The sequence below is a fragment of the Falco cherrug genome, chromosome 8, assembly GCF_023634085.1.
Source record: "Falco cherrug isolate bFalChe1 chromosome 8, bFalChe1.pri, whole genome shotgun sequence".
Classification (NCBI taxonomy): Eukaryota; Metazoa; Chordata; class Aves; order Falconiformes; family Falconidae; genus Falco; species Falco cherrug.
Window position 1 is genome coordinate 37,034,462 of NC_073704.1, and position 25,780 is coordinate 37,060,241.

General features: G+C 39.9%; 1 protein-coding gene across 1 annotated transcript in view; it reads left to right on the forward strand.

The window, feature by feature from the left end:
- Positions 1-641: 641 nt before the first annotated feature.
- Positions 642-25,780, forward strand: part of SPOPL (speckle type BTB/POZ protein like) — a 37,590-nt gene continuing 12,451 nt past the window's right edge. The window contains exons 1-5 of the mRNA XM_055718275.1: positions 642-904; positions 17,970-18,104; positions 18,265-18,386; positions 18,637-18,788; positions 22,710-22,837. Of these exons, the coding sequence (XP_055574250.1) occupies positions 18,027-18,104; positions 18,265-18,386; positions 18,637-18,788; positions 22,710-22,837 (480 nt within the window). The 5' untranslated portion in view covers positions 642-904; positions 17,970-18,026. The remainder of the gene's footprint in view (positions 905-17,969; positions 18,105-18,264; positions 18,387-18,636; positions 18,789-22,709; positions 22,838-25,780) is intronic.

Consider the following 25,780-nt stretch of genomic DNA (forward strand, 5'->3'; position numbering starts at 1 on the left):
AGCCCTGGTCCTTAGGAAAACAAAAAGAAAACATGTTGCTCAAGTTTTATTTCCAACCCTCCACGAAGAAGTTTGCGGTACCGTACGTGGAATTTACCATTATAACATCATTTATTTTTAGAAGCAACGAGGGAGATACGTCAATGACTTGGAGAAATTCCTTCCACCTGGGCTAAAGGAAACGGATCTGGCGGGCAGCGCTCGGCAGTGCTGGGCGGCGATGCTGGGGGGCCGGAGTCCCCGGGCCGGGAGCAGGCCTGCGCCTCAGGTGAGGTGCTGAGCGCCCAGCGCCGGCGCTGCACCAGGGGAGCGCCCACGGAGGGCTGCTGCTCGTCGGCTCCCAACACCTGGGAGCAGATGGAGCTCAGGGGTGTCGTTTTCAGGTTAATTTCATCAGGAGAAGAAATAAACACATTTAAAAAAGGGTCCTCAGAAGCCCCAGGTCCGCCCCGCGGCGTGAGGCAGCCGCTCAGCGGGGCTGATGGCCGGGCGCTTGCTTCAGGGGAGCGCGCCCGACCCCCGCGACAGGGCAAACCGCTGGGCGGCAGCGCCCGGCGCCCCCCTCGCCCGGAGGCGCCCCGCCCCAACGGCCGCCCCCGCCGCCCCGCCCCGCCCCGCGCGCCAGGCCCGGATGGAAGCGGCGCGGCGTGAGGCGTGACCCCTCCCTTCCCGGAAGCGCGGCGGCAGCGGCGGCAGGAGCGGCGGCAGCGGGGCCGGACGGGAGCCGCGAGGTGCCGAGCGTGAGGGAGGGGCGGGCAGCGGGTCTCGGCGCGGGCAGCGATGTGGCTCCGCCACCGCCCGGCCTCGCCGCTTCCGCCTCCCGCCGGGCGCCGGTGACCGTCACGCCTTCCTCCGCCCCGGCAGTATGAGCCCCGCCGCGCCGCCCAGCCAGCGCCGCGCTCCGGTACGTACCGCCCCGGGCCGGGGGTGGGGGGGGCCTTTGTTGTGCTGGGCCCTGCCCGGCGGGCGGGCGCGGGTCCCCTGCCCGAGGCAGCGGCCTGCGGGGCCCTTCCCTGTGGCGGCGGGCAGGCCGCGGGGCAGCGGCGGGCGGGGGCGAAGCCCCCTCGCCCGGGGAGCCGGCCCGGCGCGCACGCACCGCGGCGGGTTGTGGCGGGGGGCGCTTCCCCGTATGTCATCCGTACGTTGTGGCGGGCCCGCGCCGGGCTGCGGCAGGCGGTGGTGCCACACAGCCCGTCCCGCCCGTCTCCCCGCGCTGCCGCCTGCCCCGGGAAGGCCCCGGGGGGCTGGGGGGTGGCTCCCGGCCCCCCCGGCTCGGCGGGATGCTGCAGCAGCCCGGGAGTAGCGCTGGGGAGCTCGCGCTCGCTGCCTGCGCGCGGCGCGCACCATTTTATACGTGGTCAGGAAGTGGAGTTGGCCGAGGCTGGATTTCACCTGGTGATGTCATCTGCTGAGGGCTGCGTCACAGCAGGGCTGCTGGAGGGCAGAGGTAGTTGAGAGGGAGCATAAAGGACGGGAAAAAAGCAAAACAAAGGAAACGCGGGCGCTCTTGATGAGTTCGCGATGTTTTGTAAACTGCGGTATGCTAAAATCAACAGTTTATTTTAAAACGTAGCTTTATCTGTGGAAGATATTCTTAACTTGTTTTCTGAAGTGGTGTTAAAAGTTACAAGAATAGTATTATGAACAAAAAGCATTGTTTTAGCCTCCTGCCAGGAAGAACAACCTGTGAGACTTCAGCTGGGTCATTCCTTATTCTTATCAGTTCTGCAGAACGCGTTATTTTGATATCCCATATGGTTAGAAGAATTTGTGCCACAGTGATGCTGAAGCTGAGCCTTTTGTATGACTGCCAAGGCATTTTGTTTAACTGTTAAAAAAAAAAAAAAGGTTTAGTTCCTTTTTCTATTTTTACTAAAACGGGTGTTTTTTCTGGAAATAAAAATCCCTTTCCTAGAGGGGTCATTAGCAGTCACTGTCACTTCTGAAAATATTTTACCTGGCTTCTCTGTCTGTCTGAGCCTTCTGGGATGTGTGACTAGGGCAAACATAAATTTTTGCAAAGGATTTCCAGCGTGTGTCTACTGCATAACATTTTTCCCCTGCTCTGTAAGTGGCTATTTGCTCAGGAAAGGGAAAATAATTTTTAAACAATACGCCTTTTGTATATAAAGCTGCAAACATGGCAGGCTTTGATACATCACCAGAAACTACTTTTAACTCTCTTCTGGAAACCTGAGATTTTAAATATCCAGAAATATCCTTGGTGTTATATTGCCTTGAAACAGCTTTCTGCCAAACTTTCAACTTTGGTACGTTGCAGTCTGCTTTTAAACTGTCAGTGAAAATAAAGAATTACATTCTGAACCTGCATAGGCGTTGGAGCTACTTGTTGCTATTAAAAACTTGTCTATGCAATAGACAAATATAAAATGAATTTGAAAAGCCACCAAGTTTTTTCTGGCTTAATCACTGATTCCAACTGTGAATGCATATGGCTTACAGTTCTTGGATGTTCAGTTGAAATTAAAAATTATAAACCTGCTTTTTTTTCCTCTATATGATGTGCTTATCTGTTGAGTTTTGTGACTTTGAAAGCATCTAAACTTAAATTGACAGTAGAGATAATTAAATCATTTGTCATTAACAGCATAAGTTAGTGGAAAAGAAATACCTGAGGATGGTAATAGGCGGTGTAGTTAAGGTTTGTACATAGATCTCATTGACTTATCTTTTTATTCATTCTTCCTTGGTTTTCTGACTGTTTGTTGTTTTCTCACTAATTCATATACAGTCTCCACATCTGAACTGTATCTGTGCACTTATTTCTCCTTACGTCTTATGCTCTTGTAGAAATTATTGTAGTTAGACATTTCTCCTCTTGAATTTGTTTCTAGGTTCTACTTGGAAGTAGGCTTCTGTGTGTCTAGCATTACAAAACTACCCCATCCCATTTGTTTTGGCTTAGTGTTCCCCCCCACCCCCACCCCACTGATAAATGGATATATCTGGGTTTTTTCTCACTGTTTTTGTGACAGGCTCATATGCTATTGTAGGTATTTCTGTCTCTGTAAAAAGCAGTCTACAGCATGCTGCCCATCCTGCTTCTTGTGTATTTAGTAAAACATAGTTAAGAGTAAGGAAATCCAGATGAGATTGTTCCACTCATTGAAAGCGCTAACCTGGTACTTGTAATCGTAAAATCCTCTGATCTTCAAAATCCTGTGTCCTGGATCAAAACATGAAGGCTTTGAAAAGTGGTGTGTTTTCCAGATTTTTTTTTTTTTAGGTCTTCTTTCACTACTGATGTTAAGCACTTTGCCTTCGTGGGAGTCATAGTGAGTGCTTCCTTGACTGTCTCCATCAAATCAGCTAATATGCCACACAGTCAACTAATGATAAGGCAGCAAAACGATGTACTGATGATATATCAGCTTGCATGAATTACATTGTTTCAGAGGTCTGCTGGCACAGTGAAGCTGGACGGATGTGCAGCCCTCTCCACACTCTGCAGAGATCATCAGACCAAGGAGGAGCAGTTGGGTAGCCAAATGGGCTCAGTGTTTTGTCATCTATGTCCTGGTCCCTGCATCTTGGGGGTAAAATAAAGGCCCTTGTCTCAGTGGTTGTCCAGTGCTGGCTCTGGCACATCCCAGATGTGCTCTCCAAGAGGCTTTCATACCTTGACTCTTGATTCCCTTTCCTCTCTCTTGGGTGTCCTTCCTTGCTTTGATTTCTTGAGAAACTTTTCAGTTCATGTCTTTCTGATTTCTTCTTGTCCCACCCATATCAAAAGGAGTCTGATAGGAACTGTCCCTTCAGATGGAGGTAGGAAATTACCTCCTTCAGTTTGTGCTCAGTAGTTGGAGGAGAATTGTTGTGGCTGTGTGAGAGGTGGAGGTATTTTAATAGCGGTGATTTAGATGCTGTAGTGGTTACTGAGGGAAATGGTTGCTCGCCCTAGTTCAGCGGGCTTCTTTAGTGTGTATACTATGTTACAAGTTATATGTTGTTTTGCCTAAATGTTTCATTTTTTGGTATGTTGCAGCTATTCAATTTGTGTGGTAAGGCTACATTTTAGCAGGAGTATGTATGTTCGCTGTTGGAGTGAGCTTAAACGGAAAACCCTCTCAACTCTCTTCCATCTTACCCAAGTTCAATAGCTTTCTAATGTGGCTTTTGGTAAACTGTTTTAAAAATATTCTTTGTCAGCTGTGAAGGGGCTTTTTAATGTTCTTTACAAGGAATCACTTTGCAAGCATGTATGCATCTGCCAATCTTGTTGTGATCAGTGTTTGCACATAGCATTTAAGAAATGTAGTGGAAAGTGAGATACTCTTTCAGATGAGTCAGAAACTCATTGGCATGGAATAATCTAGAGAGCTCATATGTACAAATGCCCTGAATTAGATTACTTATCCTTGATGCTGCCTTGTATGTCCCATAAGCCATTTATAATTTGATTTTTGTGAAAAATACTACGCTTGCTGCTTTTTGTCGGCTACTTTTTCTTTCTGTGGAAATCATCAAAAACAAATGACAAACCAGATGTAATATGTTATTTCCAGAATTTGGCAGTTGCTTTAGTGAAAAAAGCTGGTTTCTTTTCCATGCTGCTGCTTCAGAGATTCAGGAAGGACTAAGTGATTTCAAAGTGGACTTCACATAAAGTTGACTGCTAGGAGAATGGGGAAAAGAATTTTTTTTTGTTCTCACCTCTGTAAAAGAAGCTGCTTTATGTACTTGGAACCTTCTTTAAGCATTAGAAATGTCTAGTGTTCTGTCCCTTGATTTCGTTGCTACATATATGGAAAGAGGCTGGTAGGTTTTGTGAGCACTTGCAGTATGCTAGTTTACTACTTGTGTGTCTGCGAAGGGCTTTTTTTGAGACATTTTTTTTTTGATTAAACATCAGATCTCGGCTCTATTTGTGAAATGTGATAAGTATGATTTGAAGCTCTAGTTTGATTGTAGTCTTGCTGTAGGATTACTTTGTAATAGACAGCTGCGTAGCCTTTATAATTAGAGGTACCTTACGAGTTGAGTAGTGAACAGTCTGTCAGTTCCATCCACCTTTGTTTCGGTGACATTTGCTCTTTGCACTATATTGTGACTTGACTTCTGAAGTGGTTCAAAGGTGAATTATCATTTGATGTGTAATTTAACTGGTGGCTTTATAGAAAGAAAAAACAGTTGTGTGCCAGGTAGAATGCAACAGAGTAGCTCTTGGCATAGGCAGTGCTGCTGCTGGTGGAGTAAATGTTTCCAGCTGTTGGGAAACTTCCAGAGTTCATGGGGTGGAACCTTTTATTGTTGTACCTGCCTCTGTTATGCAGTGGAGAGGATCACTGGGTGCAACTTGGGAGCCAAACTTTCTCTCAGCCTCCTTCCTGGTTGTTCCTTTAATTTTTATCCCCTCCCAAGAGCTCACTTACCAGTTGGTCAAGTCCCTTGCAAAATCAATTCATAAGTAGGGTTACAAATGGAGGTGAAGGGAATGGGGGGTGGGTGGGGGAAGTGGTGAGTTACACTTGATTTCTTTCAAATGGCTTGTTTTCTTGTTTATTAAATGTTTGGAAAATTAATTAGACTCTAAAAGGGCTTGAGGTTAACTATGTCAGCTGTTGCTTCCTGAAGAACTGAAATTACATGTAGGTGCAGAACTCATTCCTCTGGTGTCATAATTTCTAGTTCTGTTCCATGTTGACTTTTTTGGAAAACTACTTTCCCCAAAAGTTTTAATTTTCCTGGCTTTCTTTATTCATATTCAGTTTCTAGCTGATGGATCTGTTTTCTCCATCAGCGTGGCCTGTAACCTCTGAAGGACAGCTATTTTCAATATATGGAATTTGAGTAAAAAAATCACTGGTTTAAGTTGGAATAAAATCTCAATACAAGTCATTTGTTGCTTTGGGTGCTTAATGTATTAATCTAATGATTCAGATTAGTTAGCTAATAATTTCTTAGAATTCTTGAGAGGAGGCACTTGTTTACTGTCTGCAGCATGTAACACAATAGGGCTCTGAATTACTTAAACTGTACACATTACCTCAGCAACAAAAGAGCACTCTTTAGTGGTAGTTTTTCTTAAATTTTAAAACAGATGCATTCCTTGTGAACTGAGTTTAATTTCAGTCACTTGTTTACTTATAATTTTACCTTCAGCAGTTTAGATCAGAACTGTTTTGTAATTTAGGTAAAGTGTTTAATGTAGTTCAGCTTCTGGGATGGGGCAGTATGTAATGAAAATATTAAACTTTAACTCCTTTTTATAAGTGTCAAATGTATCAGTGGTCACACTGATATTTACGTATCAAATTGAGTAACTGTTCTTGTAACAGGACAAAATACAGTCCTTCAAACAATGTTGTGACTGTGGTGTGTGTGAAATCAATTGCAGCAATTACTTGTGTACATCTGGATTTGTGCCTATTTTTAGGTGTTTTTTCACACATTTGGAAAGTTTTGCTTATGGTCTGTATGAACTCATTTAAAGACTTGAGTCATATTACTTCAGTTCTTGAAATGTTATACTAGAAACCAAATTGGGTGAAGCTTCTAGCTTCTTTGGGTAGTTTTAAGTTCATATACATTGCTGCACTGACGAAGTCAGTGTGATCATACATTCTACTCCTCTGAAACAACATACGCCAAACAGTGCCAGACCCAAGAGTATGAAATCTAGTTTTGATGTATTTTTTATCTTCCTGCGGAATATATCAAGGTAGATTTTGCTTGTTACTTATGTGCATATAATAAACTTTTAAAATACAAAATGGCAGCAGAAGGATATTTGTTGCGATGGGTGATATAATTTATAAGAAACTAAAACTATACAGAAGAAGTTTACATCAATACATTTTTGCAAGTTTTGCAAAATACACAGGGCAGGTCATTGATCTGAGGAAAAAGACAGACATTAAATAAATCTAGAAGACTTGAATTAATACTGTTACATCCCATGCGAGGCTTCTGATTAGAGGAGCTCCTGTCTGTCTTATGGCAAAAGATGCCTTATCAGTAATGTTATCCTAAAGTGTGTTTGTTGCCTTGTTTAAAAAAACAAACAACAAAACAAAAACAAAAAAGGGGAGGGTGAGGGAAGCATGATATATGTAGAAGTGGAAGAGAGGCAGTAGCCTGCTCAAAACCTGTATGTGGGAAACCTTGTATCCAGAGTTAGTTGCTATGAATAGTTATATTAATAAGATTATCAAGCAAAATAAACTTTTATTCTGTGGTCAGTAGTTTTTAGTATTTTTTCACAGGCCAGGCATCGTTTTTAACGATTTAAATGTCAGTTGTGTTTGGAAATGTGCCTTCCCCTTCAACAACTGTGAGACTCCGCTCACTGAGTGGTGAGAGGAAAAGTATATGGCAGTAGCATCATCAAATCTTTGACGCTGAGAAATTACAGTGTCAAAGCCTTCGTAGAGGTTTTCATAGTCACTTGTAAAGATGGTCTCATCACGTGGTGTTAGCTGACTTCTTGATTTCCTGATATTAAATTGCATTTCTTCCTTTTGTTTCTTCTTTTCTGTGAAAGTAATTTTCTGTAGCTGTGCTGCAGGCATTGCACTGTGCTGTGTTTAACGAGGCGGCCTCGTCAGGATGATTCACAGTGGGGTCATGTCTCATGTGGGCAGAGGCAAAAAGCAGCAGACTTGCTTCAGCTCTTGGTCTGCCTCGTTTGACAGCATTGAAGGTGAAACCAAATCTGTTTACTTGCCATAGCCAGTGGAGGCCTTTGCAAGCCTAGCTGTGCTAGGGCATCAGCAAAGCAAGGAGGGATGTTTGGTTTATTCAAGTATAGATGTCAGTGGACAATTGCCTGGGCCGGCTGCAGCCCGTGCAGCAGCTTTCTGGAGTCATGGTAATAAGACAGATGCTTGCAGTAGTAGTTCGTGGTGTGGTGGTTTGTGGTGTATGGTGCCAGCAAGAAAGAGACTCTTGAAGGCAGCTGAAGCAGCTTGTGAAAAGAGTTTGGTGTGATAGAACTTACTGCCTTTTATCAACCCCTGTTGCTTTTGTCAAACAAATCTGCGTAACCGTGCCCAGATTAGCCAGGCCACCCGACAGCCCTATGCCAGCCTGTTTGCCTTACTGTTGTTTTTAAACCTTAGTAAAACAGTCTGCCTTTAGAGGAACAAACTGGTGGCATAAGGAGTCTGGGCTGAGGAGGGGAAAAAATGGGATTGAACATCCTGTTCAACAAGGTGTGAGTAAGTTTTTACACATTCACGCCTTGGTAACTAGGGCTTTTTGTAAGGCTTCATTCTTCCTATTGTTTTGAAAATAGTTTTAGGCCTCAGTTCTAACCATCAAAGAGTTTACACAGGTTTTGTCAAGTGAGCAGGTGACAAATTAACGTTCATGAGCAAGACAGTAGTAGAGGAGCCTGATGTGGATGGAGTAAGCTGCACTGTCCCCTGGTCCCTTTCCCTCTCACCCTGAGTAAGCAGTCCAGGATTGCAAATGGAGCAGTGAGTTCTGCAGTCTCAACTGCTGGAGAAACAGTGGGGCTTGGTGCTGCAAAGCAAGAAGTAGTTGTTGCTGAGTAGTCTTTCTTGTGAGGAATGAAATGGTTCCATGGAGATTGAAAGCAATAGAAATCTTTTTAATGATCAAACTAATTTTGGAGAAGTAACACTTGTGAGGAAAAAAATGTGAATACTACTTTTGGTCTCAGGACTTAGTGTTTCTAATCCATAATTTTCAAAGTTTATGGCTGCTGAGTTTGCTCAACCTCTCTGTCTAGAGAGTTAAGACATACTTCAAGTTCTTTAGTCTTGAGCAAGTAAGACTGTGCTGTAAGTGGGAAAAGTCAGAAACTGCAGAGGTTTGAATTTATTTTGTTATGGAAAAAGGGATCTTAAACATATTATTTTGAAATTGTTCTTAAGTCCAAAAGTATAAGCAAAACAATATCTGGATGTTTTAAAAACAATAGAGTAGGAGAAATGGTGTACTTGTCTTTGAACTTAAGAAACTGGTCTTTATTGGACTGAAGTTGGGAGTGGACTCAAGGATTCTTTTGTATCCCTGTGATTCTATGAACTTTTAGGATTTTCGTTTTTACATCTGTGGGTGTGAACCTGTTTAGCTGCAGTCTAAGACTGAGATGTCAAGTTTTGCTTGCCTTGATGGCTTTCGTCAGGTCTTCATCTAGCTATGCTTTCAGAGATTCCTGCTTCATGTTCACCAAAGCAAGTGAATATGCAGCTCTACCTCTTGACGTACCTGTCTTTCCTTGGATGTTGTCTAATCAGCTCTTGTGGATGAAATTTAATACCCAGTTCACTGAAATTAGTTTAGTTTCAAGACTATTTGGGTGAACTAGCATTGAATGCATTTAGTCCTGGCAGAATTGAGTTTTGCGGTTTGGAAATTGCGTAGGGTTTTTTTTTTCTCAATCTCCTAGCTTGTAAGCACCAATCTTTTCTTGCACGAAGTATTAATACTCTTTGTGACTGGTTTGGTATGAGGCATAAAACAGGCCTGAGTGAGCTGTGCTTCTCTGTTTCCATGAAGGTGCAGCTGTGTGCACAAATGTATCCACATTTTGCCATTATAGGTAACAAGGTAACAAATGGATGATCAAATCCCCCACCTGGTAACATCTGTGAGTATGAGCTTTTGGCTGCTGAAAGCAGTTGTACCATTTCAGTGTGAATTTGCCAGGTGATAACAATCTGCAGAGGTTAATAAGGACAGCATCATGCTGCGGTTGCTCCATACAACTTCTCTGCAGCAAAGGAAAGCACTTGTCTCCAGAGAGTATAGTCTACTGCTTTTCACAAACCTTATGAATTTAAAGAGAAAATCAAAACGGAACACACCAAACTCTAAATCTGCTGGGGAAAGATATTTTTTTGTTACAGTTGAAGTCAACTTTCTGTTGGCTGATATGGATATTTGTTTGATGTGCAAAAACAAAAGCCAAGATTAGCATTTTCAATTTGGTGAACTCTTGATTGTGTGTAACTGAAGTATTTAGGGAAGAAGTGTCTTCATTTAATATACTTTCATATGCCAGTGATTTGTTTGAGTAAGAGTAATGGAGTGAAACTAAAGAGGGGAAAAGATCACTTTGGCTGTATACCAGGAAAAAAACCCTACAGCAAAAGATTATTCAAATAGAATATCTTTCCAAAAGGAATTGTGGTGGCAATACCCATCTTTTGGGTCCCATAAAACTAGACTGGACAATGAAATTGAAATACCCTGTAAGAAATCTTGCATTTCTTCTGAAGGGAAATGTGTAGGTGACTCTTGTAGGGAATCATCTAGGTTATCTAATAAGGAGCACGATGGGCTTCCTATATTACAGAACAATAATGCGAGGATAGTGCTGAGGGATTTTTATTAATAAGCTCGGCTGATGTAAACCAGTTACAGTTCAGGCTCTGCTGGGCACTAAGTTTTCTCTCAGCTGAGGTGAAATTCAATTTATTTTTCAAAGGCTTAGGTTTGGAAAGAAAAATCAGAGAAAAACCTGAAAAGTACATCTACTCAGCTTTACAGTTGTTACAACTAATAGTATAATCTTGCTGATTGAGTTGCTGACTTCAGTGTTATCAGTTATAGCTACATCACCATCCTCCTGAAAAGGTGGGTGTTTCACATGTGTTGGGCTTTGCCTTACTTGGGCTCTTCTGCTGGAGCCACCTCGAGGATGTGCTTTTAAATTCTGGAGTCTTAGCTGCAGCTATTTTGAGATGGCTCTGACCCCAGCTGCCTGCCCCTGTCTCTGCTGGAGTGTATGTCCCTGGAACAGGGGTGATGGGGGATGTATACATAGTTTCTCAGCTGTCACAGTCCAGGGTAGTATTTTTTTCTTGCTGGGGAGAGGGTTATGAGTTGGCTCATGGTGTGGGTGCTGAAGTGTGTGTGTTTCTCCTGGCTGGGCGGTAGCTTCCAGCAGATCTGGGGGATGGCAAGGGTGAGAGCGTGAAGCATGAAGGAACAGCCAGAGCTTATGATTTAAGCCCCAAAGCTGCTTTAGGTTTGTGTAAACTTGGTTGCTGTTGTGTGGTTCCAGAGCAAACGTGTACTTAAATAAGCATTTCTTAATACTGTGTTCTAAAAAACACCCAAACCCTTCCTTTTAACTGTTGCAGACCCTTTGCTGCTTCTTTAAGCGTCATGGGGTTTCCCTGTGCATAGCCCAGCTGCTGTTCCCTTCTGTTTGCCCTGGAAAGGCAGCATTTTGTATGTTGGAAGTACTACAAATAATGTAAAATGTAGTATGTCCTTAACCTGTAGGTTTTCTAACGTAGGAGAGGTAGATATGGCTGCAGTTGTTTAAGTATTAATACTGTCCACTCAAATGTTGCAGTGATAGATAGGGATTAAAATCAGTAAATACTAAACACTGTATTTAAATTTTCTAGATATATCTTGAGTCTGTTTTCAGAGAAGCAAATGATGATATACTGAACAAATTGGAAAACTGGCTAAGCTTAATAGACCTTTCAAATGTCTGTTAATGTGTTGTGTATCATCTAGCAGAAAACTTAGTTTAATAGTTACCTATATAGGAAATAGGCAGCAATTCTTTCAAAAAGATCAATTGTGAAGAGATGCAGATCCTGCAAATTAAGAAAACAATCCTACCTTTTAGAAAGTTCAGACTTTTTTCTACTTACTAGTAGAAATCTTACGCATTTTACCAAGCATAATTGGCTTACAAGACAAAATCTTAAACAGAAGAAGATGGTAAAAAAACATCCAGTTGAAGAGAGAAATTTTAAGTAGGAGATTCAGTGAGGAAGGTAATGTCTCTTCTGTGGATTTGAGCAGCATTCAAGCCATAGGAGTTTCATGCTATTGGATAAGCATGACCAGCGATGATGGGTGGCTGTTACACAGATCTTCCGTGACCAAGGAGAAAGGGGCATGGCTTTCCTGGCTCTCAGACAGTTTGGCCTTCCTAAATTGATGCTACCTACAACTGTGTGTCACCTGGAACATTGCTTCAGATGGGGTGGATGCAAAAATAACTGTCTTAGGCCTTAAAATGTCTTTCACTTCAGACTTAATTATTTTGGTTTGTTTGTTTTCCTCCATCTTCAGCTTCATAAATGTGTTATTCTCACTTACCCAAAAGTGATTTGTCTCAGTAATTTAGAAACCCAAACTGATTCCTTGAATAAAAAACAATGATATGTAGTATTATGTATAATACTTATTACATAGTTTTATATAAGTAATACGTACTTTATTCACTGGTGATCATTTAATGAGAGGAATGAAATCACTGGCTCTAACTAGAGATGTTTATATTGAGCAGGTTTTTGGAGGCTAATTTTGAGTGGTAGACCTATTCACTTTAGATTTATATATTTTTTTAAAACCCAGAGTTTTGGCTGTAGATTTAGACAAACTATATTTAGTTTCTGAATTACGTATTTACTAGGAATATAAAGTTGGCAGAACAGGGTGTTATTTGCCAGTCAGCATTTGGAAAGTGATCTTTTATTTCAGCCAGTGATGAAATATCGATACTTCAGAGGAAAAAAAGTTGATTCATAACAGCTTTGCATTTCTTGAAGTGTTCAGCCCTGTTCAGGACAAGACTGTCACCATTCAAATGGAATATGACATGCATGTGGGATTTGTTGGTCTGGGCATTTGTTAGGCTTTCCTTAGAGACAGCTAAATAGTATTATCGTTCACTCTTACTAAGTTTCTTTTACATTAACTATTAAATGCTTGAAGTGGTTTGTTGGATAGAGATGTTTGATGTTTCAGCCAGGACAGGCTCTGTACTCTCTTTCTGGGGCATTGTGGAAACTGTGCTGTCATGGTTTGAAAGTGCACCGTGACGTTACTGTTAAATGTTGCTTTGTCATTCAGGTTCTGGACAGGATGCGAGAAGTCTGCACCGCACCAGGCTCCTGTTTAGTTATAGCGTTTGATGAGGTGTTGGAAGACCTATCATGTGCCAGAATATGGACAACCTGGGAGGGAAAAACTGATCCTGGAGGTTCAAGCCACAGGAAGAAGGGATAGAAGAGGGTCAGCAGGAACTGATCATCCAGTTCACAATGTTCTGTCTTGCTCTTGAGGGGGTCACTGATTTGCTTGGTGAACTGATCTGTGGGTTAGGTTCTGGCAGGCTGGATTTGACTTGCAGGGTGTGTTGTATACCCTGCAGAAGACCATTCATTTAGCCATTCCTGCCAGTAATTTGTTGACTGTAATACCTTACTGAAATACAAAGATAAAACATGGCTGTGGTCACTGGCTAACATGCACACCTGCTTATATGCACCTGTTACATTATTATTACTCTGAAAGAACTGTTACGATATAGTTGTTACACCAAGCTTCTGCTCTTAGATGTGAAAACTGGCAAAAGATCATACTAACACTTCGGGTGATTCTTCAAATAGGTTTATGGAGTGTTTTGCAGGTTTATTATTGGGGGAGTAGAAAATGCTGTTTGTGTGTTCATATGCATATGGTACTACTTTAATGAGCTAGCTATTTTTTCAGTGAAAAAGTTGAGGTGATTCCAACACAAGATGTAAGAGACTGGGAATATGTCCTTGTCTAGCTCTAAGAGGTTGAAAAGTATCTAGAATAATGTTGTCAAACATTCGGTTTCTGGGAAGGGAAACAATATGATGAAATTCACATGTTACATTGATGTGTGAAGTAGCTTTGAATATTAAGATATCTTAAAGTTAAGAAAATAGAGAGCTGATACAGCTTTTGATGAAATTCAGTGTAAATACGTTTTATGGGGGCTAGCCCATGCTTTCTTTACAGTCTATCTGCAGGTAGTGGTAATCAACTTCAGATGGCTTGAAGTTTACCACAAGTATTTGTTTGACTAGGAGAGTACTTCAGTTGATTCCTAAATGTACTTAACATTAATTTTTTTTTTTTTTTTATCTCTGCCTCTTGCCCATTACTGCTCTGCAAGTAGCACTCAACTCTGTGAAGATCCTGATTTAAGAGAGACTGGTCTGTTTGGCAGAGTGATTAGCAGGTGAAACCAGTGTGTTCCTTAAGAGATCTGTAGAAGTAGTGATAAGCTCATCATGTTTGGAGTCTGGGAGTACTGGTTAGGTAAAATACCTTTGAGCTTTTCTTCTGTCTTTTGAAGTAAGACAATGAAAGCAAACTTGCAGAGAGTAAAATCATCACTGACTGCTGCACCACATTCAGTATGGGTATTTCACTTCATTAAAAGAATCAAACAAACAACAAAGGTACTTAACACCCTTTAAAAATAATCTCATTTCCCTTTTGAAAGCCAGAAACTTCTTTTGCCTCATCCATTAAAACTTGTTTTACTGTTCTCAGTGCATGTTTCCTCTGATGGTCAGTGACTTCTGCCTGGCAAAGTGGCCACACTGACTGGTTTGTTAAGCCATGTCCAGACAGGTATGGCTGTGCCTGAAAACTCTGAGGTGTTGCAGGATAATGTTCCATCACCTCTGCTGCTTTGTTCATGATAGCCTGTGGAGGAATAAATGCAGGTTCTAGCATGAAAATCGTCCCTCTAAGTTATTTTGTCCTGCAGATAACAGGCCTGTCTTCCTGCTTTTGATTTAATTCTGCCCAGTCATTCTCAGACTGGTTTTGTGAACTGCAGCTCCCTCTGTTCCCAACCATTTGATCTAATAGGCTGTGGTGAGGGTTTGGTGCTTGAAAAACCTTTCTGTCAGAGCTGATGACAGCGGCTACTTGGTGATTCATAAACATTTTCTCCAAAGTAGTATTTAGTTTTCTCCCTAAACAGAGCACAGTACATAGCTGCACACTCACCCTTGGTTCTGTGTCTGTCTTCTCACCTTCAGTCTGCCCTTGCGAGGTCTGCTTGGCCCTGGCAACCGTCAGTGGCCACAGGAAGCAGGCAGGGCATGCAGTGGCCCACTCAGGCTGGGTGTCAGGCCGGGGGCTTCCTTCCTCATATACCTGTGTACTTCAGGATAGCATCTTTGAAGCTTGTGTTCTTTCACCTTGTAGTTTTGGTAAATATTCCCGTGTCCCCACCCAAATCCCGATTAATGGATTAAGTGAGGGGTGGGACGCAGTACTGCTAAACTGCTTCCCTGCTGTTCTCTGTCTTTTGCTATATGTCTGAGCAGAGCATCTAATGCTTTGTTTATTCATTCTTCATTGTTCAGTTTGCTGTTTGTTGGTTTCTTGCTTTTTAAAAAAATATGCATCCAGACATATTAAAAAATAAAAAGGACTGTTCCTCAACACAGGCTTCCAGTATGATATCAAGTATTTAAAGTTACTGCTTTTCTCCCAGTTTTCTCAATCTAAAAATTTGATTGGTTTAGTAAATTCATGCCCAAAAGAGTGAGGTATAAATCTGCTCCTCAAAGGTGTGTCAAGAGCTCATGAAAATCAGTTGTCTGGTCCTAATGCTGTAATGGCAAACTTTACAAAAAGCTGAAGCTGTTCAGAAGGATCTGAAAAGTATACTTGTGTAAAATCATGGCTTCTGTCACAATCTGAGATAATTAAAAGCCATCCAGCAGGTGGAAGCAGCCTCTGAAGTACAAATGCCCTGGGTAGAACAGGTACAGAGACAAGTCAACAGACGGACCTGAAAATAACTACCTTTGCTTAGAGTTAAATTCTCAGTGAATCAAACTGATTTTTAGCTGTGAGACGGGGGGAGCAGCTGACTACAGGTAGTTGGCCTAAGGTCACTGGACACTTTCTGAAGAGGATACTATACAGCAGTTATTTGCAGCCTTTTTCTGTTTAGAGGCCCCTTCAGAGCAAACTTGGCTCGGATCTGCTGTTCCTTCATAGTTACCAGGAGCTGACTGCTCTAATGGACTGAAAGAACCAAGGAACAGGTTAGAGGTGAGACAGTTTTGTGCATCTCATGCAAATGATAGAATAAGGAGTGGGCTGTATTTCTTGGTTTTCACTTTGGAGAACTGAAGAAGAGCAAACAGGTTCAGTAAGGCTGAGGTAAGCTGTTCCAACACTTCCAGGATATGGTTCTTTGTACAGTCCATCATGTGTTTGGGAAACAGCTTCAGTTGTTATCATTGAACAGGATATGCTTCCAGAAATAATGGTAATATAAGTACTAATATTTGCTTTATAAAAGATGGATGTTCACAGGTATCCTTCCTAGGAATTTTACTCAGGGTGGTTCTGTACAGAGAATTAAAACAAACTGTAATCCTGTAAACCAAATCCATGTAAAGACAGCTTCCACAATCCATGTGATTCCTACTTAAAAAAAACACAGGGCAAACAAGTTCCATTATCTTCAAATGTAGAGTGATTGTTTGTTACTAGTTTTCATTTATGGAAAGTACTAATTAAGTATTGAATATTGCCATAAATGATTACAAGTTTCATTTGGGAAAAGTTACTTAGGAGAGACAGCTGAAGTGTATTTGTGATTACACTTTCATGTCCCAATGATCCATATCTTGAAGGAGAACTTATTCAATGATTATTTTTTTTATCTTGTCATAGTAGATCTGCTAATAAAGATCTGTTAACGGGTTTGATTGTATAGCATCTGTGTTCTCATCTGATAAAAACTGAGAAATACTTTTATTTTCAAGGTTTTATACTTTTGTGATTCAGAGCAGTTCCCATGTCAGCAGGCTTTAATGTGGAAGCTAATTCATATTGCGAGTGAGAAACCTACCAGAAAGGCAGGAGTGAAAGCATCTACCAAGGATCATAGCAAGTCACAGAAAAATTGTCCTTTCCATAGGAATAATAAACTTGTTCACATAGTTACTGAGTTGCATGTGGTCTTGCAGTGATGTCTTACCAATGTTTGCATAAAACCTTGTTCCTACATGTTCCCTATCCTGAAGGCAGAGTTCCAACATGATTAGTGATGTGCAATCATATCTTCTGAGTAGGACAATTTAACACTGTTCTATCAGAAGTAAAAAGACCTATATAGTGAAACACTCGGATGTTGCAGGGAGATTGTAGTTTTCTGATGTCACTTTAGTGATAGCAGGAGATGTTTCTGTACTAGGAGAAAACGTTGCCTGGCAGGAGCAATTGTGACTTTCATCTGGTTTGATCAGGGTTCGTTTCACTTTTTAAGCAACTTAATGGAGCTGCTTAAGTGATAAGCTGTGCTCCTGGGAGGAACCTGTCTGAAGGTGACAGCAAACCCTCCCTAAAGGAGAGTCAGCCCAGTAACCTAGAGCTACCCTCTGACAGGCCCACCTTCTTTCACTAGCTGTGTACAAAGGCTAGTGTGAGTAGGCTGACTAATTTCATGTCTTAGCTGGATGTGATTAATCTGGGCATGTGACTCAGTTTCTGATGGGCAGGAGAAATTGTAGTGCTCTGTTAAGTGATAATGGCAAAATGGCTTTATGGGCTATTAAAAAGTTCTTCAGAGTTGGTGAGTTGACTTAAACTGTTTTTCAGCTTTGTGCTTCAACAGGAAACAGGCACACAGTTGTGGTGATTTATAGTTCTTCAGTTGAATCTGTTGGTGTTGAAGATACAAGGCAGCTGAAAGATGTGTGAAGAAAATACTACTTCAAATGCAAATTTCTTACCCTCCCTTGAGAAATCCCAGGGTTGTTTGAATGTATTCTGCTCCCAGGTGCCTAGGTGCTCTTTTAGGACTGAATTATGCCTGTGTGGGCAACTAATACCTTGGTACTAATAACTGAGTGCTTACAAGGCTCTAGTTACTCTTCAAATCAAAGAAGATTCTGAAGAAAGTTATAACATGACTGGAGCGATCAAGGTGGTGATTTGCAAAGGTGATGTTGAATTAATGTCTTTAGTGGTATTGTACGATGCATAAGTGCTTGCTTTTATAAAGTGTTGCATGAAGATTCAGCCTGCAGATTTTTAGTACAAGTGGTCATTAATGTGTGACACCTAGCCTGTCTAAATAGCAAAGGCATCGTCCTGTTTTCAAGTTTAATTTTCAGATGCATCGTTTAGTAAACACAGTAATATGGATATGAAAATATTTTTCACCTCACACTTAAAAAGGATGAACAAAATATATTAATTACTTTTTTTAGGAGAATTACTGAAGTTTGAATTGCTATCTTGATACTATAAACCTGCAATAAGTGGCAATGTCAAGGGTTCCTACCCCACCTCCTCCTGGGGAGATGTCCAGTGGACCTGTGGCTGAAAGCTGGTGTTACACACAGGTAATTGCATAAATTCTAATGGCTTTATTTTTTTAGTCAATTATAATTTTTAAAAAAATAGCTAAAATTGAGTTGTGCTTATAGTCCAGCTAGTTCGCATATTTAATGCTTTGATATGTAAGTTAAATTTTAGTGACTTTTTCTACATTTTTTTGTTCAGGTTAAAGTAGTAAAATTTTCCTACATGTGGACCATTAATAACTTCAGTTTTTGTCGAGAAGAAATGGGTGAAGTTTTAAAGAGCTCTACCTTTTCATCAGGGCCAAATGACAAAATGAAGTGGTAAGGTCTTTATTCTAGCAACTGCTTTGTTTGTTTTTCACTCACAAAAGCTGGAAAGTTAAATTGCAAACAAATATTAAAACTCAGACATTATTGAAGTTTTGCAATAGGTATGGGTTTGTTCTAATTTCCAAGTTTCAATAGTCCTAACTGAAACATTCGTTTCAATAGCATGTATCATTGGATCTTATAAAAATATTTCTGAATTTGTTCTGGGTAAAATTTAAAGTACAATTTCTGTTTCTTTCAGGTGCCTGAGAGTGAATCCAAAGGGATTAGATGATGAAAGTAAAGACTACCTGTCATTATATTTGCTTTTAGTCAGTTGTCCAAAAAGTGAAGTCAGAGCAAAATTCAAATTTTCCCTGCTGAATGCAAAAAGAGAAGAAACAAAAGCAATGGGTAAGGGAATCTTAATGTATTTCATGTGGATTTGTAAGAATATCCCAAAGAAAATCTGCGTTGTAATTTTTTATAGTTGCGAACAGAAATTAGTATTGAGATAAACTTTAAAATATCTTTTTTATATCCTTTTAGAAACTTAATTAAAAGCCTTGTTCACGATTCATACATTTCTGATCACTGAGCGATGTTAATTCTATCCTGAGCAGTATAAATTACAGCGCATTATTAACTGCTGTCACTCCAGATTCTTGTCACTTAGCATTTCTAGCAGATTATTCCTGCTTCCTGTTAGTACGGGTGTATTTTCTTGTTTCTAGCTACAGTGGAAGTAAGTGTTTGATTTCCATAATTAATTAGGATAAACATGCAGGGTTGTTGGGTTTTTTTAGACACTCCTTTACAATGTTTTGGTCTATTTAATCTGATTTACACTGTAATCAGCTCAAAAACATGAGTGATGTACCCAAGGAATTAGAAGACTTTGAACTAACTGGTAGCTTGATTTAATTGCCTTCTTGGTATGAAAAATGTATGGCTCTTAGTCTCAAACTTGTAAGCACCACCTTCATTGGAAACACATTTTTGGGAAAGCTGGAATCATCATGAAAACACATAATTTAATGCTGGTCTGCACCAAGTTTTTGCTGTTGCTAGTCCTTTATAAGAAGAATCTGTGTACTTTTCTTCCCTCCTCCTACTCCAGGACTTAAAAGATCTTACAGGGTCTGTTCTGTTGCAAGTTCTGAATTTCTTGGAGACATCTGCAGATCTCCACTACTCATACCCAAAGTTCATGCTACTTTCTCCTTACATAACTAGGCCCACTTGTAATCTTTGCAGTAAATCCACAAAACTGAGTTCAAATAAAAATTAAATAATTGGACTTCTCAGGTGGAAAGTAAATTAAAGAAATTGCACTCTGTATATCGTCTTCTGCTGATGGAGCTGGTTGCTTCAGCCCATGCAAATCACCTGGTTCTGGAGCTTATATGAACAAAGGTACACTTCTATACATTTGGTGGATCATGGCTTTTGGCTTTGAGATAGTATTCCAGTCCACTACTGGACTGGTGTATGTAATGAAGTGAAACGGCAGTGTGTGCATCAAAAAATATTTTGAGATAATCACAGTATCACAGAATTATTGAGGTTGCAAGGGACCTCTGGAGGCTGTCCAGTCCAAACCCCGTGCTGAAAGCAGGTCAGTTAGAGTAGTTTGCTTAGGATCTGTCATGCTTTGAATATCTGCGAGGATGGAGGCTCCAGAACTTATCTGGGCAACCTGTTCTATACTTCTGACTGTCTTTTGCCTTAGGGGTTTATTGCTGACTCTTGTTCATTTGCTGTCTGCTAGGACCCCAACTGCCAGTCACCTGTTTCTTCCTGGTCAGTAGGTCTAGCAGCAGACACCAAGCATGATATTACTTGCATGGGGCTGCCGTCTAATCCCGACCCATAAACTCTCAACTGGTTTATCTGTTGCAAGTAGAGCTCTGTGCATTCCTGCAGTTGTCGTGGAAGGGGTAGCTCCCTTCCCTCACCTTCCTGGCATGGCTTCCCTAAAGAGCTTGTACCTGTCCACTGCAGCACTGCGGTCACTTGAGCCATCCCACTGTGTCTCTGTGAGGCCAGGGAGATTGTATCCCTGCAGCTGCACTCAGACCTGTAGTTCCTTCTGTTTCTTCCTCATGCTGTATACATGAGTTTACAGGCATTTCAGAGAGGCACTCCTGAAGAGTATTTGCCAAGTGTTACCTTAAATGCTAAAAATCATAAGGTCTTAAACCACCAAAATCCAGTGGGTAGATGCATCTGCAGCTTTTGCAGTAGTAGCTGTCCTGTATTTGGCACAACAGGAACATTAAACATCTTTTCGTTTTGGGAAATTACCAACAGAAATCTTGATTCTTGGGCTTCCCAGCCATTTGCCATCTGCTTCTGGAGATGCTGTGTTTTTATTTATACAGTATAATGATGCCTGACTTAAGATGTCCTTTGTAAATTGATAATTCATGCATAGACAACTGCTTCAAGTGGTGAAGCTGTGTATAAAACAGGTAACAAACTAACATTTTAACATTATTAGGAGGAAAATATGTGTAGGCTTTTATGCTGCTGTATTTTTGTGGTTTTGTGTACTGAAATTACTACTGATCACCTAATTTCAGAGCGTTCACACTGGTTGTTGCTGATACAGTAAAATCAAAGTCTGCAGAATAAAGAATTGGGCTGAATATAGAGAACACATTTTTGAACCTTTTTAAAATGATTTTGATTTTTCATTCTATTTCTTAAGGTGTGTGAGTTTTTGGCAAGTTGGTAAAAATGTGAAAACACTAATCCAGATGCCAAAAAACCCTAAACAATATATATATATTTTAAATTAAAAAAATGTGAACAGTATTTTACATTTGTTCTGTTGCCCTCAAAGCCCACGCTGCACTTCAGTAAGTGCATTTTAGCTTTGCTTCTGTGCTCTGCGTCGTTTTTTTTGTTTGAATATGTGAGTGTAATAAGGTGACAAGGGTAGAGACACCTCATGCATTCTCCGTTCCTGGGTGGTGGTTCATTGTGTTAAACCCACCCACCCCCAGTCAACCACCTGTACAACATTTTGCTTAATTCTAGTGAAAAACTTATGAATATCATTTTTCCAGCTATTGGCAGTGAGGACAACGTATTTTACATGTAACATACAGAGTGTGTTGCATGGTCAAGTCTGTTTCAGTGATGCTACCAGTTTATCTAGTGTAGAGAACACACTTTCCTGATGCCTAACTTGGGCATTGTAGAAGGAATGATATTTTTAATATGTTCTGTAATGAAAAATACTTGGCTTTTATAACATACTTTGGACTTTAACTTCTAATTTGCTCTCCAGAGGGCTAAAGTATCTATACAGCAAATGAAATGGTGACATCTTTCTCACCCAGCTTTTTTGGAATGAAAGGAAAGCTCCATCTTGGAGAACTCTTCTTGAAATTACCCGCCCTCCCCTCCAGTCTTATTTCAGAAGTATTCTTGCTCTCTTCATTTTGAAGACTCTTTCTAAACATAATTCAGAGTATGATTTATTCTACTTACATTCTCAAAGCTATTCCCAAATAACTTCTTTCCCATGTTTTAGTTCCATGTAAAAGTATATGGTGCTCTTTACTGTGGTTCGGTTTGTGGAACAAGTGGCCACCTTTCAGTGGACCTGCCATGTAAAACAGCTAATCTTACTGAATTAGTTGTGTTTGCACTAATACGACCTTGGAGAACCCTTTGTGGGCTATGAACCTTAGAGCTGGAAGAAAAGGGTTGTGTGATCACATCAAATCTGATGGATTAAAAAAAAATAATTCTCCTAACTATGGTTAAAAGGTAAATATAAATATCTTTCTATGGCCAAAAAAATAGTTTATGTGAAAGCTTTTATTTCTGTTTTGCTTTTTTAATGCTTTTACTGTATTTCAAAATAATTTCAACCTGTGAAACAAGATTTTCTGTTTCAAGAAGAAGTCAAAACAGATTATGACAACTGCAGAAGTGTTGTCAGAATGCATTTGTGATGACAAACTCATTGTAATGGTACTTCCCTGTGAACAATTTCTGTTTTGACACATTGGCATTCTTAAACACCAACTGAAAAACTCCTCTCTTGCTGGATAGTGCCTAAGATAACATTTAAGGAGATGATATAGTCTGAATTGCAAATTGTGCTCTACTGTCAAGTGTTCTATGAAATAACACCATTACAACATTTTAAAAAGTTTTAATTTTGTGGGGTTTCTAAGAGTGTGACACATGATCCAAATGTGTTAAATTGATTCATTTCTTGATAAACACTTAGCCTTAATATAGACTTTAGGTGGTGTTTTGTGTTAAGATTTTTATTTAACTTGCTTTATTTGTGCATAACTATTTTTTTATCAGAAAGCCAAAGAGCATATCGATTTGTGCAAGGCAAGGACTGGGGTTTTAAGAAATTTATCCGAAGAGATTTTTTACTAGATGAAGCTAATGGTCTTCTACCAGATGACAAGCTTACATTATTTTGTGAGGTGGGTATAGGTTCTTAAGTAGTAAACTTTCAAATAAAATGTTTTCCGCTCTAGTAGATAGATGTTTATGTTGATTCAAGCAGTAATATGCTATAAAAATTGTCTTCTGTAAACTATAAATATATTAAAGTACATATTTGCTTTGGCTGTATTGTATTTGTTTGGTTTTTTGGATACATGTTACTAAAGTGTAGTGTAGAAGAAGTCTGAATTGATCATTTATAAACTGTTGGGCTTCTCCATGAATCTGCCAGATTAAATTAGAATTGACTGTAGAAATACTTAGTAAAAGGTGGCTGATACTTTTATAGACAGCATGTACGGTTTTACTGAGGTCACTTTTATTTGAAGTTGTATTTGGAATTATAGGATTGTTTTTCAATATATAAGCAAAAGGAAATGTCTACATGCTGGTTCTCTTAATTTAAAAAAAAAACAAACCTATTTGTCAGTCTGTATTCCTATAATATCATAATTGACATCTTTAACCATTGAACAGGCCTTTCCAGTAAATTAAACACTTCATTTTTATAATAATTGTTAAACATTTTGTTTTTTGAACAAATGCAAGTATCCTGTAGAAGGACTGCTTAATACTGAGAATTGATGTTGAGAGCTGTGGTGTAAATGTAACTTGATGGTGCATTATGGGTCACTTCTACTATATCAGTTACATTGCTAACCTAAATTGTCATATTAAAATTCAGAGAAAAGCTTACTCAGTGTTTAAAAATGGAAACCAGAGGAAGTTGCAGTTTAAGTACAGTGTATGTTAAATATACATTGACTGGTTATCTTTGGTGCCATAAAGTGATTAGTGACTTAGGAGGATGATAGATGCTCTAACTGCTCCTATGTTTGCTTTGATCTGTGTATTTACAGGAAACGTGTAAAATTGTTTTGGCAAGATTATAATTTAATTATATGTCATTATGCTGTGTAGGAAGAATAATTGAAATGTGGCCCCTGAGACTAGATATTGCAAGTATAGTGCATCTTATTTTCACTTAGACAAGTTAAATTAGCTGTATGATAAATTTGTTATGAGTACAGTTATTTGGATGATAAAAACAGATGTAACAAGTGTGTTATTCTTCTGTAAAGATACTTTCGAGTATTTTCTCATTTTAAGTTTTCTTTGTAATGAATACTTTGATGTAACTGAACACTTAAAAATTGTTTGGTTTTGGAAAGAGGTCGCTATCTAATCTTAGAGATAAAGTTTTTAAAAAAATAAATGGAACAAATACTGAATTTTCCAGAAGAAATATTGGTTACGCTTTGATGGTAATCTTTAAATATAACTGTGTTTCCCTACAATGCTTCTCCGTGTTTTAATGTGAGTGGCTTTTGTGAAGTGTTTGACCTACCCTGATTATAAATGCTGAAGGAGGTGCAACATTTGAATGTGCACAGTGAACATGTTAAAATAACTCCTGGCGTGTTTCAAGCTAAAGCAAAAAAAAAAAAAATTGGAAATAAACATATTTTTTAAATGTTGTTATTTGGATGTGTTCTAGCTCTTCAGCTGTCATTAGAAATAACAGATGTTGGCTGAAGGACCTGTTTCTATAGACAAATCTGAAGTTTTTGTCCTTATAGAACTTAAGTGTAAGTTCTAATTTCTGTGTTTGCCTTCCTACTTGTACCCTGCTTGGAAGGCTGACTTACCACTTCTTTAAAACTATATTGCACTTGGCTTGATTAAACTTGCCAGATAGAGCAAGTATTTAGTAAAGGTCACTGAGTACCAACTGTGCTGTTTGGCTCTTCTTTTCTCCCTGTTGGGTTGCAGGAGGATTATTTGGCCTTCCTTGGCAGCAAAGATACTCCTTCTGTGTTGCTAAACGTTCTTAAGATCAGTTGGATGTGTTCTTGGCTTGGAAGGTGAATGGTTGTTAAATACTTCTTGCAAAGTCAGATGTTGCCACCACCAAGTGACCTATTGATTTAATACAACTTTGTACTTTTATTTGTTTAAGAAAACTGATCTCTTTCACTCATTCTCACTTTCCATATGATTTGAAATTACTGAAGCCTTGCAATTATTTTCATTTGCTGATAGAACAGACAATTCTCTGCAGGATTGTTTTTCCTAGTGAGTACTTTCACAGATCTCTTACTTAGCTTAGGCTGAGTAGTCTAGGGTATCACTTACAGCATCTTTACTATTGGATCACCAGAGATTCAAACCCAAGAAAACGATAGACGTTATCAATGTTAACTGTCATCACACACAACTTGTTCAGGTTCTAGTTTATAGATTTTTATATACCTTTACACGTGAGGGTAGGCAATGCAAACAGGACCTGTGCCCCTAGAGTGAGTATGCTGTGCAGAAGCTTCATGTTGGATTGATTCCTAAGTAAATCAGACCTTGTAGGGTACCTGGAAGTCTTGGCTAGACTGCTGTTAGTTTTAGCATCTTCATTCCTGCAGTTTAGTGAAGAAATACCTTCACTCTTGTGAGTGATTTTTATGAACACAGCTCTAAGGTGCCTGAAGTGTAAGGATTTGTGTCAAGTGTTGAGACAATCGTAAACCAGTCACTTTTAGCCGAGGATGAGTTTTCAGTTTGTATGTAGGATAAACTTGATTGGATTTCAGCTTGATTTAAATAAAAAACCTACTCGTTAAGCTTACTGTCAGGACAAGTGAGATGAAATATCAAACCCCTGTGTTTGTATTCAGAATCTTTAAATCGTTATTATCTATAGACAATACATGCCAGGCCACTTAGATGCAGGAGACTTGAACTAAAATCTTGCTTGGCTTATATCCTTAAAGGATGTCTCAACAAATGGTTGTGTTGCACAACTGTCTATATATTAGCCATTCTGAAATAGAAGCTGGGAACATCAGAGATCAGTTTAAGTACTTGTAAATAATGTGTAGATGAACTTCCTAGGCACTGCCTGTAGCTAACAAGAGGCTGCTCTGCAG